The sequence below is a fragment of the Artibeus jamaicensis genome, unplaced genomic scaffold (genome assembly GCF_021234435.1).
Source record: "Artibeus jamaicensis isolate MK-2021 breed Jamaican fruit bat unplaced genomic scaffold, CSHL_Jam_final contig_519, whole genome shotgun sequence".
NCBI lineage: Eukaryota > Metazoa > Chordata > Mammalia > Chiroptera > Phyllostomidae > Artibeus > Artibeus jamaicensis.
The window spans coordinates 21840402-21854923 of NW_026521871.1; the positions used below are offsets into that span (position 1 = coordinate 21840402).

General features: G+C 40.1%; 1 protein-coding gene across 9 annotated transcripts in view; it reads left to right on the forward strand.

The window, feature by feature from the left end:
* Nucleotides 1-14522, forward strand: part of TFDP2 (transcription factor Dp-2) — a 158217-nt gene that overhangs the window by 97242 nt on the left and 46453 nt on the right. For 2 of the 9 annotated variants that reach the window (XM_037139378.2, XM_037139382.2), the window contains exon 1: nt 6898-7100. The exons of 5 other annotated variants lie outside the window; for them this stretch is intronic. In XM_037139378.2, coding sequence (XP_036995273.1) covers nt 7070-7100 — 31 coding nt within the window. In that variant the 5' untranslated portion in view covers nt 6898-7069. Of the gene's footprint in view, nt 1-6897; nt 7101-7205; nt 7503-10463; nt 10673-14522 lie in introns of those variants that run through there. 2 more of the 9 variants (XM_037139383.2, XM_037139381.2) reach the window with 2 other exon arrangements.

A 14522-nucleotide genomic window follows, 5' to 3' on the forward strand; every position in this document is an offset into this window, starting at 1 on the left:
GGGGACATCCGTAAGAGAGTCAACAATAAAAATAAAGAAAAAAAGAATTTACCATGTAGGCTGTGGCCAGGTAGCTCAGTTGGGTTAGAGCCAAGGTTGCAGGTTCGATCCCAGTCGGGGCACACACAAGAAGCAACCAATAAATGCAGGATAAGCGGGGCAACAAAATCAATGTTGCTCTCCCTCCCTTCCGCTCTCAAATCAGATTTATCATGTAACTTAACTAAGAGTTTTTGTAGTTTAGATTGTAACAAGTTTATTCTTGTTAACACATTTAATGTATCTTGTTTATATTGGTCCTGATATTTTAATGTATTTGATGTACGAATGTAGAGGAGGGTGGTTAGGTTAGACCCTAGAGACAGAGGTAAGAGACGCTCTTACAACAGAGGTGGAGCTACTCCTGGATGCTGAGCAGTGGGTGGACTTTGAAGAGGTAAAGTAGGGAAAGATATTTTGGACTATCGCTGTGTGTGGCTTTATTTGTATAGCTTTTTTTAGGTTCACAGCAGAATTGAGCAGAAGGCTCAGAGATTTCCCATGCACCTTCTGCATTCACTACTGCATGGTTGTTTTTTTTTTACTTTAAAAAAAATCCTCATCTGAGGATATGTTTGTTGATTTTTAGGCGGGTGGGGGGTATTAAACATCCACGAGAGAGAGAGGTGGATCCCTCCCACGTGTGCCCCAGCTGGGGACTGGACCCGCAGCCTGCGGGTGTGCCGGATGGCGCTCCACCCAACTGAGCTACCTGGCCAGGACTTTGGGGATTTTTTTACTGTGGCAAAACACACATAACAAAATTTCTCATCTTTGCCACTTTAAAACATTCCAGTTCAGTGGTATGGAATACATTCCCAGAACTCTCTGCATGTTGTGAGACTGGAACTCTGCACCCTCCTTGCCCCTGCCCCCAGAACCTGCCTGTATGATACTGACTGCTAGGTATCTCATATAAGTGGAATCGTACTGCATTTGTCTTTTTGTTTGTTTGTTTTTGTTTTTTAAAGAGAGGGAGAGAAATATTAATGTGTGGTTGCCTCTCATGCATCCCCCACCAGGGCCCCAGCCTGCAACCCAAGCATGTGTCCTGACTGGGAATCAAACCAACAACCCTTTGGTTTGCAGGCAGGCACTCAATCCACTGAGCCACACCAGCCAGGGCTGTATTGGTCTTTTTTGACTGGCTTACTTCATTCAGAATAATGTTCTCCTGGTTTACCCACGCTGTAGTATATGCCAGAATCTACTTCCTTTTCAAGGCTGAGTAATATTCCACTGTATGTATATTCCACCCTCCTCCCCTCCTGCAGCTGTCAGTCTATTCCATGTTTTCATGTCTTTGGTTCTGTTTTCTCATTAGTTTATTTTGTTCATTAGATTCCAGTGATAAATGAGGTCATATGGTATTTGTCTTTCAACTGGCTTATTTCATTTAGCGTAAGAGTATCCAGTTCCATTCATGCTGTTGCAAAAGGTAGGAATCCCTTCTTTCTTTCTGCTGTGTAGTATTCCATTGTGCAAATGTACCACAGTTTTTTAATCCATTCATCTACTGATGGACACTTGGGCTGTTTCTAACACTTAGCTATTATAAATAGTGCTGCTATAAACATAGGGGTGCATAATTTCTTTTGATTTGGCATTTCAGGATTCTTGGGGTATACTCCCAGCAGTGGAATCACTGGGTCATAAGGCAGTTCCATTTTTGTTTTTTTTTTTTTGAGGAAATTCCATACTGTTTTCCACAGTGGTTTCACCAGTCTGCATTCCCACCAACGGTGCACCAGGGTTCCCTTTTCTCCACATCCTCGTCAACATTTGTTGTTTGTTCATTTATTAATGATGGCCATTCTGACAGGTGGGAGGTGATATCTCATGGTTTTAATTTGCATCTATCTGATGGCTAGTGATGTTGAGCATCTTTTCATATGCCTATGGGTCCTCTGTATGTCCTCCTTGGAGAAGTGTCTATTCCGGTGCTCTGCCCCCCTTTTTAAAAAATATTTTATTTATTTATTTTTAGAGAGAAGGGAAGGGAAGGAGAAAGAAAGGGAGAGAAATATCAACATGTGGTTGCCTGTCACGTAGCCCCTACTGGGGACCTGAACGGCAACCCAGCCATGTGCCCTGACTGGAAGTCATACTGGCCACCCTTTAGTTTGCAGTCCAGTGCTCAATCCACTGAGCCACACCAGCCAGAGCTTTGACCGTTTTTAAATTGTATTATTTGTCTTCCTGGTATTGAGTCGTATGAGTTCTTTATATATTTTGGAGATTAAACCCTTGTTCAATGTATCGTTGGCAAATATGTTTTCCCATAAAGTTGGATCCCTTTTCATTATGATAATGGTTTCTTTATCTATGCAGAAACTATTTAATTTGATGGTTTTTTTACATTTATTTTTTCCTTTATTTCCTTTGCCCTAGGAGACATATCAGCAAAAATATTGCTATGTGGGATGTCTGAAATTCTACTGTCTATGTTTTCCACTAGGATTTTTATGGTATCATGACTTATATTTAAGTCCTTTATCCATTTTGAGTTTATTCTGGTGTATGGTATAAGTTGGTGCTCTAGTTTCATTTTTTTACATGTACCAGTCCAGTTCTCCCAACACCATTTACTGAGGAGACTGTTTTTACTCCTTTGTATGCTCATTTCCACTTTGTTGAATATTAATTGACTATAGAAACTTGGGTTTTTTTCGGGGCTCTCTATTGTGTTCCATTGATCCATGTGTCTGTTCTTATGCCAGTACCAGACTATGTTGATTACTGTGGCCTTGTAGTGTAGTTTGATATCAGGTATGGCGATCCCTCCTACTTTGTTCTTCCTCGATTACTGAGGCTGTTTGGGGTCTTTTTGGTTCTGTATAAGTTTTTGGAATATTTGTTCTAGATATGCGGAATATGCCATTGGTATTTTAATAGAAATTGTGTTGGCTTTATAGATTGCTTTTGATAGTATGCATATTTTAATGACATTAATTTTTCCAATCCATGAACACGGTGTATGCTTCCATTTATTTATTCTTCACTTCTGACTGGTTCTTTTTTATGGTTTCCTCACCCCTTCTTGCAATCTATGAGCTAGTTGAGCCAACTATCTTGAAAGTCAAACTAGTTTGCATTGAGTTTCTATTCCTTATAACAAAATCAGTGCCTGAATTTGGATCAAGCCTTCTGACTCCGGTGCGCATGCTTCCTCCAGATGTTTTGTATCTGCGATGTCCAGTGCAGTAGCCGCCAGCCACATGTGGCTGATTAAGGTCTTAACATGTATGCAGTACAATTGGGAAATTGACTTTTAATTTTATTTAATCAATTTATTTAAAAAATTTTTTATTGTTCAATTACAGTTGTCCCCATTTTCTCCCTATTACTCTCCCCTGCCCTACCCACCCTCCACCTTCCACTTTCAATCCTACCCCCACTGCCCCCCCACTCCCCTGCACCCCTGGAACTTTAATTAATTTAAATTTAAATACTTGTGGCTAATGCTGTACTGAAACTCTAGAGGGTCATTGGAAGTTGTATTTCTTTTGTCTTTTTTTAAGTTTTTATTTCTTGATTTTAGAGAGAGAGAGATGGATTGTTCCACTTCTTTATGCACTCCTTGGTCGAGTCTTGTACGTGCCCTGACCAGGGATCAAACAGGCAACCTCGGCGTAGCAGGACAACGCTCTAACCAACTGAGCTCTCTGGCCAGGGCTCTTTTGTTATTAAATCAGAGAAGTGGCCCGTGTTTGGGGGAAAAAACTGGAAACGTGACTAGGTGTTTTACTAGAAAATGTGAATACATTTAGGAAATCAACATAGCTAATTTCCATCCCCTCATAGTATGGTTCTGGTAGATATATTTAGCAGAACTGGGACAAATAAAAACTATTGTTGTGCTATCGTAGTGTCATTTCTGCCTGTAGAGAATATCAATGGATTTATTTGTAAAATGCAGTAAATATTTGGTCAGGTTACCACTTTAGTTCAAACAAATTAGCATATAAGTCTAGCGGGAAGAATGCCTAGCCCCCCCTTTGGTGTTTCCTAGGTAACCAGTAGCTGTAAATAATATATCGTTTACGTGGATTTTCTGTGTAAGATTAAAGAGAAATTATTTGAGAAGACCCACGTAAGATGCGTTCTTTGATGCCAGCGGGAAAGCTGTGAATTTCCCTGCAGTGGGCCCTGCACGTTTGGGGAACGAGAGTGAAGGAAGACAGGGGGCAGTGGTTGCGCTCCCTGCCCGCTGAGAAGGGCTCACAGTAGGTTTGAAGGGCAGAGCGAGGGAAGAATTGGCTCTGGGGAAAGGGCACTGCCAAGGAAGGCAAGCAGGGAGAAGGAGTTACCTACCAGACTGAAGGTAGGCTTCTCGCCAGATCTATGGAGTGGACAGTAGGGGGCAGGTCAGTTTGCTGTCCAGCTCAGTGCCTGGTGCTCAGCAAACTCTTGTTAGAGGGGAAAGTGAATAGAAGGGATGGAAGAATTGCTAAGGATAGAAGTATTGCTCCTGTGAGGAAAATGGAATCTTACTTTGGCCCTACCTTTTTCTTTTTTTTTTTTAAGATTTTATTTATTCATTTTTAGAGAGAGGGGAAGGGAGGGAGAAAGAGAGGGACTTTCATACACACCCCCAAAAAGGATGAACCTGCAACCCAGGCATGTGCCCTGACCAGGAATTGAACCAGCAACCTTCTGCTTTGTGGAACAGCACCCAACCAACTGAGCCACACTGATCAGGGCGGCCCCATCTTATTTTATCTGCACCTGACCTCAGCCATCACATGTTTTCCTGACCTTTGGCTGCTTTTGGAGTTATTGTTAGAACATACACTAAATGCATGGATATTATATTTGAACTTGTAATCATTGTCTAGCTCTGAAGAATTGGGGTGGGGTGAGGTTGGCTGAGCATGCTCTGCTATTTAGAAGTGTGGTGAGTGTACCTGAGTTCTGGGAAGTTTAATTTCCTTTTGTTTTAAGACTGTGACAGAGTGGGTGGGACCACATCTAGTCCCTGAATGCCCTGGCCCTGGGCAACATGGTGAGGGCCTCTGGCGGATCTGATAGGTTAGAGGTATGTGCTTGTTTTCTCTGTGTGGTTTGGGGAGGGCAGTCCAGAAGCAGAATGAAGAGTTTAATTAACGTTATTTTCAATAGGATATGTAAATGGATATAAACATATAAGATTGTAATATACAAAACTGATTGGATGCTGTGTAATTTCTAAGTTTCTTCTTTTTTATTCAAAACTTCTCTGAAATCTGATGTTCCATAAAATCTTCGTGAATAGAATTTAACCAATTACTTTTCTCAAATATTTTAATGAATTTCACATCTGATAGTGAAAACAGATTTTAGAATCTGAAAAGGTACAAGACCATATAGGTTGTATTTTTAATTTTAAAAAAATTCTATTTATTTACTTATTTACTTTTAGAGACAGGGAAAGAAGGGAGGGAGAAACAGAGAAAGAAACACTGATGTGAGAGAGATACATGGACAGGTTGCCTCTCACACACCCTCAGCTGGGGACCTGGCCCTCAACCCAGGCATGTGCCCTGACTGGGAGTTGAACTGGAGACCTTTTTGGTTTGCAGGCCAGCATTCAGTCCACTGAGCCACACCAGCCAGGGCTGTTTTCAATTTTTTAAAAAAATATGTTATTTATTTATTTTTAGAGAGAGGGTAAGGGAAGGAGAAAGTGGAAGAGAAACATCAATGTGTGGTTGCCTCTCACGTGTCCCCCACTGGGGACCTGGCCTGCAACCCAGGCATGTGCCCTGACTGGGAATCGAACCGGCTACCCTTTGCTTCACGGGCCCGTGCTCAATCCACTAAGCTAAACCAGCCAGGACTTTAAAAAATATATATTGTATTTATTTATTTCAATTTTAAGTGACTATATATTTACGATGCAATTTAATTTGCACCTTTATTATATGATTTTTGACATATCTCTGTAGGCATGTAAGTGTAACATGGTACCTAGTCTATTTGCAGAGTTTGACTAAGAAAAGGCTCTCTCAGATCTATTTTCACTCAATAAATGTTTATCCGAGTGTCTAGCAGGCACTGTTTTAGACACTGGAAACACAACCCCAAAGAGGACAGCACTCCTGGAGCTGACGTGGTGTTCTTTCAGAGGGGCATAGTTCAGTTTAGGTGGTAACTAATAAAATAAGCAAAGGTACTTTGTCATCAAGGAGGGTTGTACAGGGAATTGAGATATAAACTAATAAACTCACTGGAGACAGAGATTTTTGTTTCGCTTTTGTCTGTTGTGTTCACTGCTCTAGCCCCAGAACCCCAAACAGTGCGTGGCTCATAATAGGCATTCAGTAAATATATGTCATTGCTTGAAGGGTTTATTGTTTTGATTTTGTATAATCACAGACATATACTTCAGTAAATACTTTTTACATTTAACTAGTTGAACATTTTGTAATCTCAGTTACCTTATTTTTATGTTTGTTCCTACTTGTCGTTTCTCCTTGTGCCCAAATATCAGTGTGCAGGAAAACCTTCTTAAGTCCTATGGTGATCTGGTATTGCAAAGGGTAGATGTGGAGAGCAACTTAGGAGGTCATCTTTTATTCAACTTCCTGCCCAGGAAAAACTGAGTAAAATGGTTATGTATGGAGTTTTAATTAATCACTAAAAAAACCGGGGCAACATAATTGGGTTCTCTCTTGGGAAAATGGAGAAAGGTACTTAACCCTAGGTATAACGGTACCAACCTGGAAATATAAGCACCTCGAACTGTGTGGGAAAGTGAAAAAAAAAAAAACTTGAGCACAACTAAGCTGCTCTTTGTTGATATCAGAGACGGGCCTGTCATTCATTTTGGCATTGAAGCGGAGCCTCCTATCTCGGGGGCCGGGCCGGGACTTTTCTTCCTCCCCGGAGAGCTGGGCAGTTACTACAGGTGGAAAAGCCCCGGCCAGTTTTTCAAGAGTTTTTCCTCCTTTCTTTTTTTTCCCTCTGAAACTCATGGTGCTTTTGCTCTGCTTTCAAGATGCATTGAGATCTGCTTTGTGACTGCTTTGGAGCCAGCAAATACCCTGACATGTATAATTCGAATTATGCAGGTTTCATGAGTAAGTTCTATCTTATTTTTTAGCTAGTTAAAATTCAAGTGCTTTTTAGAAAAATGAAGTTAGGCATTATAATGTCTCACCACTTTTAGTTCAGGCATATTTTAAGCAACCTTTTACTTTAAAAAGGCAAGATTTTACATGAAAAGGTCCCTTTGTCAAGACCTGCACTTTCAGTTTCTTTTGAATTGTCTTCGCATTAGATAGTATTCATACGTCTTCTGAAAGACAATTAACTCACCAGTTTTCTTGAGCACCTTTTTAGCTTTACTGAGAAGTATTTTAAATTGAGCTTTCTGAGCTCGATTACTTATGTCTGACACAGTCTCAAGTTTCCAGTGAATGGTAACAAAGACTGTGGAGTGTTGTTGGTACTGCAGTGAGAGGCATGCTTCTTTAGACCAGGTAAGAGAGATCATTTTGTTTCTTACTGCTGGGTGAGTTTTTACAGCGCTTATTTTATATTCTTTCAACACCAGCAATATCAAATTGATAAGTAGCCAGAAGCACGTTAAATTCAAGATGTCCTTGCTTGTTGCAGACAGGAAAACTACAGAGTATGGGGGTTGGGGTGGGTGGGGGGGAGGGGTAGAGTAAGCTTAGTTTATCACTCAGTTACTTATATAAATCAATTAAAATGTGAAAATAATTCCGGAGCTCAGTTTTCTTCATTCAGGAACTAAGGAAGCAGTTGAGGAAATGCATAATTTTAAAGGTACTTACTTCATGGTTATTACTTGTAAATGCAATCCAAATGATAGTATTTACTTTCATTTCTTTCCAGTAGTTAATAAAATAAGCTTTGCCCTCAACTGTACGGGTTTTTTTTTTGTTGTTTTTTTTTTTGCATTCATGAAAACTTTTAAATTGTCCACAGAGAAATATGTTTCCTCAGGATCCTGGGAATAAACCTGACACTTTAAAAGATTTTTCAGCTTATAGCTGCTTCATTCCTTTTTCTTTTTTTTCCCCTAGTACATTTTTCTTAAAAAGTATTTGTGCTTTGAAAATGTCAGCTGTATTCTAATGAAGCTCGGGCATTGTTTGCTCATAAAGGGGCCGGTGCATTCCACTGCTTTATGGTTTATTATGAGGCACAGTGTGCGGGTGTGGGTGGCACCATTTGGTGTCTGCCTCTTGGGGTAGTGACTGCCATTATGCTGGTGTTGGACTGGCAAAGAAAACACAGCATGCGAGATCCTGTGTGAATCAGCAAAGAAAATCTAACCCTAAATAATGGTGAGCGAGCCAGGAATGTGTGACAACTTGAGTTGATCATTCCAAGAATACTCTTGAAGTTTTAGTTACAATATTTACCAGTCACACCCCTTGGTTTTTGATGTATGTAACACTTACTCATTCTTTGGACTTTAATAAAGAAGTCATTGTTTCTAAATAAACTATGACATTTTAAATAGATACAGTAAAATGTTAAATAATACATTTACTTGCAAGTTTTAAGCAACTTAGTGGGGGGGCGGGGTGGGTGGGAGAGGGAGAGGTCGATCAGAGAGCTTTTCTTTCAGTTAGGAAAGCTCTGGTGAAGGAAAAAAGCAACAGATGTTTCTTCTGTTACAATTGAGGCTGTTTCATTCAAAATTCACAGTAGCCGAAATGGGGAGGGGAGGTCATAAATCTGACTTAATCAGTGAATAAATAAAACCTACTCATTTAAATGTATTCTTTTATATTCAGGAGTTGAAAATCAGTATAGGTAAACATCTTCTGAGTAACATACCTTTCAAAGAGGCTTTTAAAAAATCTTAAAACATTGTGTGTAATTCATGGAACTGTGAAAAAGTTAATTTTAGTGCATAGAAGTGGTCACCAGATTAAGCAGAATATTAGGGGAAAGCTAAGCCACCATAAACTATGTGGGGAACACTGAGGTTGCAACAGTTTGTAATTGCACAACGGGCGCGAAGGCTCCGGATGGAGTCGCAGTATTGTTCGCATATAGTGTTAGTTCATTTTATCTTCGGCAAGAAGTGGGAGATTTGTTTCAGATCATTGAATAAGAAGTGTGGGAGAAATATTTTGAGCTTTTTTGAAATGTGTGTCCAGGGTACCTCTAAAAGGAAAGATAGTCTAGATTTGGTTGCTGATGGAAAGAGGGGAGAAGGGGACTGATGATCTGCTCAAAGAGCGGGAAGGAAGAGCTTGGAAGCCCTGTGCATGCCCTGAGAGCAGTCAAAATCTAAAAAAAACCCAATAACCTTGAATTTGGGGCATTCTTAATAAATAAAAACCTTCCCTTTTATTAGTAACACGAAGAGGAGTTCTGTGCTCTTGGAAAGTGTGCATTTAATACACATTACAAAACTTCATGCAGTTTCTTAAGTTAACTCTCGTAAGACCAGTGTGCCGGATCTTTCACATATTAGGCACTAATTTAAAATTGGGTGTGCCCTATACTGTAAAATTAATAATAAGATGTAATAGCCAAAAATCATTTGAGCCATACTTCAAAATTTATCTATGAGTGAATATTAAATGGTGTTCTAAGTGTTTAATTGTCTAAGGAGACTGGAAAAGCCGCGAACGTTCAAGGAGATTATTAAAATTTTCTTCTGCTTTGAACTAGGATCTGTGGGCTACTCTGAAGATTTTCTTTGCTTTAAATAATAATGCCAGAATTTAAAGATTCTGAAGCTTTTCAAATTGTTATTTGAATCTTAATTAAGATTAAGACAAGGTTCTAAAATTAATCTAATTACCTTTGGCTTTTTTTAAGGAATAGCATTATGTAGCAGTTGAGGGTTTTTTTCCCCTCTTAAAGATAAGTAAAATAACTTACATGTAGTTTAAAATGGATTTACAAACTATAGATTTGACTAAAGAAAGAACTTTTACAATTTTGACCAAGAAATATGTAACTGATAGAACAGACAGCCCTAGACAGTGTTGGTGGCTCCCCGAGTGGCTGTGGTGGCATCGTGGGCTGCAGTTGTCAAAAGTGCGTGTCACTCACGATGGGGATGTGGGCATCAGTTACTTCACAAAGAAAGCAGAGTCGGCCGCAGTGGTGCAGAAATAACTGAGACTGTTGACCCTTCAAACTAAGAGCAGTACACTGAAAGATTTCTGGGGTGAGGTACCTGGGGTTCTTGCCTTACGTAGGAACTCTTTAGCACAAAGCTGAGGTCTGGGAAATCGGAGCCTGAACTCGATTCATTGTTCTGCCAGTCGGAACACCCAGAGAGTGACCGATGTGGATGTTCTCCCTGCCTTACATATGTGTGTGCAATTTGAAGCAATCTCGGGTGGAAGTCAGGAGATTTGTCTGATGCCTGTATTTTTTTAAAAAGAAAACGTTTATATTACCATTTAGGAGCAGGTAAAATAGTATGTGTATTGTGCTTTAAGTATATACAGTCACACCTCACTACTCGTCGGCTTCAGAGCTCGTCAACCCTGGTCCTATCACATTTTGACGAGAAAAAACGTTTCGGCTCTCTGCGCTGGCTCGGGACTCATCACACTCGCTAGAACTTGTATGAGTCACGAAGCCGTCCTGAAAGAGAAAATGCTTCATTTTTCGGCACGAGTTCCGGAACGAATTAACAAGCACCAAGGTACCACTGCATTTAAGTATATTAACTCTCTTGTGCTGATAGGTCCAGGAACCTATCATGTAATAGAATTACTTCTTTCTACCAAGTTTCAAGGAACCAATTTTCAAATGAACTTTTTGGACCTTGACTCTGAAGCTAGAGATCATCAGCAGGGGGGCTTTCCTTTTGGCACTTGGCTCTCTTGTGTTGCAAAGTTTGGTGACTCTTTTGGCAAATTTCTCTGACAGAACAATAGACTGTTAACTGAGCACTTACTGTGTGCCAAGTACACCTAGTGGAATTTATAAAGGTTTGCAAAATCTTTTCATGCATAAAATTTTAATACAAAAGATTTTATTGATACTGATGTCAACCTTTAAAATTTCTTGCTCTTCACAATATGATTTAAATGTAGCTTCAATAATAGCCCTCCAGTCCTCGCTGGTTTGGCTCAGTGGATTGAGCATCAACCTGCAAACCAAAGGGTCACTGGTTCAATTCCCAGTCTGGGTGCACATTGATGTTTCCCTCCCTCTCTTTCTCCCTCCCTCTCCTTCTCTAAAATAAATAAATAAAATCTTTGAAAATAATAATAATAATAGCCCTCCAGTGGAACGTGTTGAAATAAGAATATTGATAACATTGCAGTTTTGAATGAGCTGCTCAGTGTAGTACTGTGGAATACATTGATAATTTTTGTATTTGCTAAGAAATAGAAAGAACTGCTTTGAAACTTTAAATCATGGGTCTTTAGTCTTTCTGAGTTTGTGTCTAAGTTTTAAATGTATTTTTAAGAACGGAACTTTTAAATTCTAGATCCGTCTGTAGTCTTTGGCATGTTTTATAAGGATTAGAACAATACCTCTTGACTGTAAATTTAAAACGATTTCTTTGTTAACTAACAGTGTCTAGGGCAGGGCACCATTTCAGAGTGGTCGTGGGCTTCTTCATGAGAATGATTTCCAAGTAAGAGCCCTTGGGTATTCTAATGCTCGTAAACTCTGGTCCTTGTGGTTGCGCCCCGCTGCCTTGATCTCCTCTAGCCAATACTGCGGCTGCTGGTTCAAGATAAAGTGAGCTTTCAGCTCACTCCCTTTCCCTGGGCACGCAGACAGCGTCTGTGTGCCATCTGGTGGGTGTGCTGGCTACGGTGATGGGACTAGTAGTGGTTGAAAATAGTTAAATACTGAAAAGATGTAACATTTACCAAAAGGAGATTGAAGCCCTTTCTCTTCTTAAAATGAAAATAGAAATAAGTATAATAGAATCTACTTCCATAATACTTCATTACTTCCTGCCCTTGAACAAAGAAAAAAAACTTGAAGCAGTCTTTGCCAGTCTTGTCTGATCATAAAAATCACTTGAGGCTCTTGTTAACAATACTCTTTCCCAGCCCTGACTGGTGGGTCAGTGGGTCATGCCACAAACTGAAAGGTCGCAGGTTTGGTTCCTGGTCAGGGCACGTGCCTGGCCCGCAGGCCGGGTCCCTGGTTGGGGGCGCGCGTGAGGGGCAATGGGTTGATGTTTTCTCTCCCTGTCTTTCCCCCTCCCGTCCCTCCCTTTGCCTTTCTCTAAACATAAATAAATAAAATCTCTTTAAAAAATAAAAATAATTTGCACTCCTACCTATTTTCAGACTTTTTAGGTGCCAAGTGGAATTCAAGAATGTGTACTTTGAGTAAGAGGAACACGACCCACTCCTCTCTCCCTTGCGCTTTCTGACCGGGCCCCCTCGGGGAGAATAGCCGTGAAGGACTGGGAGAGCCGAGTGATTGGAGGCCTCGTGGTGAACTTACATAGTTATTAATCAGAAGGCATGTTGTCCTAAAATGGGAATTCTCATTAAGCAGGTGGAAGAGAAATGAGAAAAATAAGAATTAAAAGGTTTCCTTGACTAAGCAAGATAATAGAAAAAGGACAAAATGGCAGGTTTTAACCAGAGATAGAGAAGCCAGTGACAAAGCAGCAGGATCACTTTGTAGATGAGACTAATGTTTTTGGACGGACATTGAAACAATATTGAAAGGGAGGGGTTCTGCTAAAGAAACCTAGTGAGAATGGAGTAAGTGAGTTCTAAGATCTTTTAGCTTTGAACTTCGATGAACTAAATGAAAGCAATTATGATAGTCCAGATAGCAGAGCTTGAATTAAGGAGTTCATTTAAGAAATGAAGAGGTACTGTTTAAATCCTGACATGTGGGAAGATGGAGAAAGAATTTTTTTTCTCTCCTTTCAAATTGAAGAATTCAGGGCATTTATGGTTCTGGATACCAGATAAAGGAGTTTCCTGATCGCTTTAAAAGATGTCCTCCAAGGAAAAATGCTTGTCAAAGCCAAGGGAACAGATTTCATCCTCCAGAGAAAGTATACAGGGAAGTCTGACAAGAGAGATTTATTGACCTATTTAGGAGTATGCCCTTCGGGCTGTAGAGCTATTTCTTGTTGGGGCCATTTCAAGGATCTTTTCCTGGGTTCATGGGAAGATTTTGGTTAGGTGGTCCCTTTGGGGGGCTCCTGGGAGTCCTGTGTTCTGACAGCGCAGAAACACGGGGGCTTTTGCTTCCGTGCCTGGGATCTGCGGGAAGGCGCGTTTCAGATCCACCCCTGCCTGTGCGGTAGAGGGTGTTTGATCTCTCTTTTGGAACCAAATGCACAGGGGGTGTTCTGGAGGCCACTTTAACTGTCATGCGAGTACTTGGGAGATGTTACGAACTTTCAGCCTGTTTCTTACCCCTCCCATTTATAGTGGTATTGTTCGTGGCTGCCCAAGTTAAAAGTTTACTGATGGTAATAGCGTTTGGATTTACTCTTCAGAAGTTTGGTGAACATGACTGAGCATAAATGCAATGAAATGCAACATGACAGCGTTATAATGTGCAGCTGGGTAATGCGCCTTATAGCTATACTACCTGTAGCTGTAAATGGAATAAAAACTTTAAAAAAAATGAGTATGTTTAAATGTAAAAATGGAGTCAGCCCTGACTGGTGTGGCTAAGTTGGTTGGGCGTAATCACCCGGGAGAGGTTGGTGATTCAGTTTCTGGTCAGGGCACATGCTTAGGTTGTGGGTTTGGTCTCTGGTAGGGGCGTGTACAAGAGGCAGCCAATCAATATTTCTCTCTCACATTGATGTTCCTCCCTCTCTTTCTTACTCCTTTTCCATCTTTCTAAAAATAAATAATAAAATCTTTTTTAAAAATTAAGGAAGTCAGAGTAATTGCAAGGTTTTATTTATTTACCTTTAATCCTGACCTACACACTGTATATATGGCTAAGCTACTTTAGTTTTTATATTTCCAGTTGGATATGCTGTCTTTCCTATTAATTATAAAGTATTCGTATGTGTTTCATTTATGAAGATAGTGCTATTGATCTGTTGGGCCTGAGTCATTTTTTTTCTAAATAAAGGTGGTCAGCTATCCCCAGAGCCATCCATACCATTTCTCCCTCGACCACTGTCTTCCATGACATACATTGTTTTCTAGATGGCTGGTTAAAAGTTATGAAATCTTTTCTCATCACAAAATGAATTGGCCTATTCCAGAATCAACCTCTGACTTGATCTCATTGGTAATACATTTGAAACCAATCGGTCGTCCTTTACAACAGGTATAACAAGCAGTTAAAAGGACAGTATGGAAAGACATGTTTGACACTTTCTGACTGCTTATTTTCTGATGGAAATGTTAATCACTAATGAAATAAAGCATGTGACACTGTCCCATGAGCAGTAGATCAGTGGAGCAGAATAGAAAGGCAAATAAGTTAATCCAAATAAGTAAAACGATCAAGATAGCATTTTATATCAGCAAGAGAGAGGGGGAGTGCATTATTCATGAAAGTAGCCATCTGGGAAAGAAAATCGGATTTTG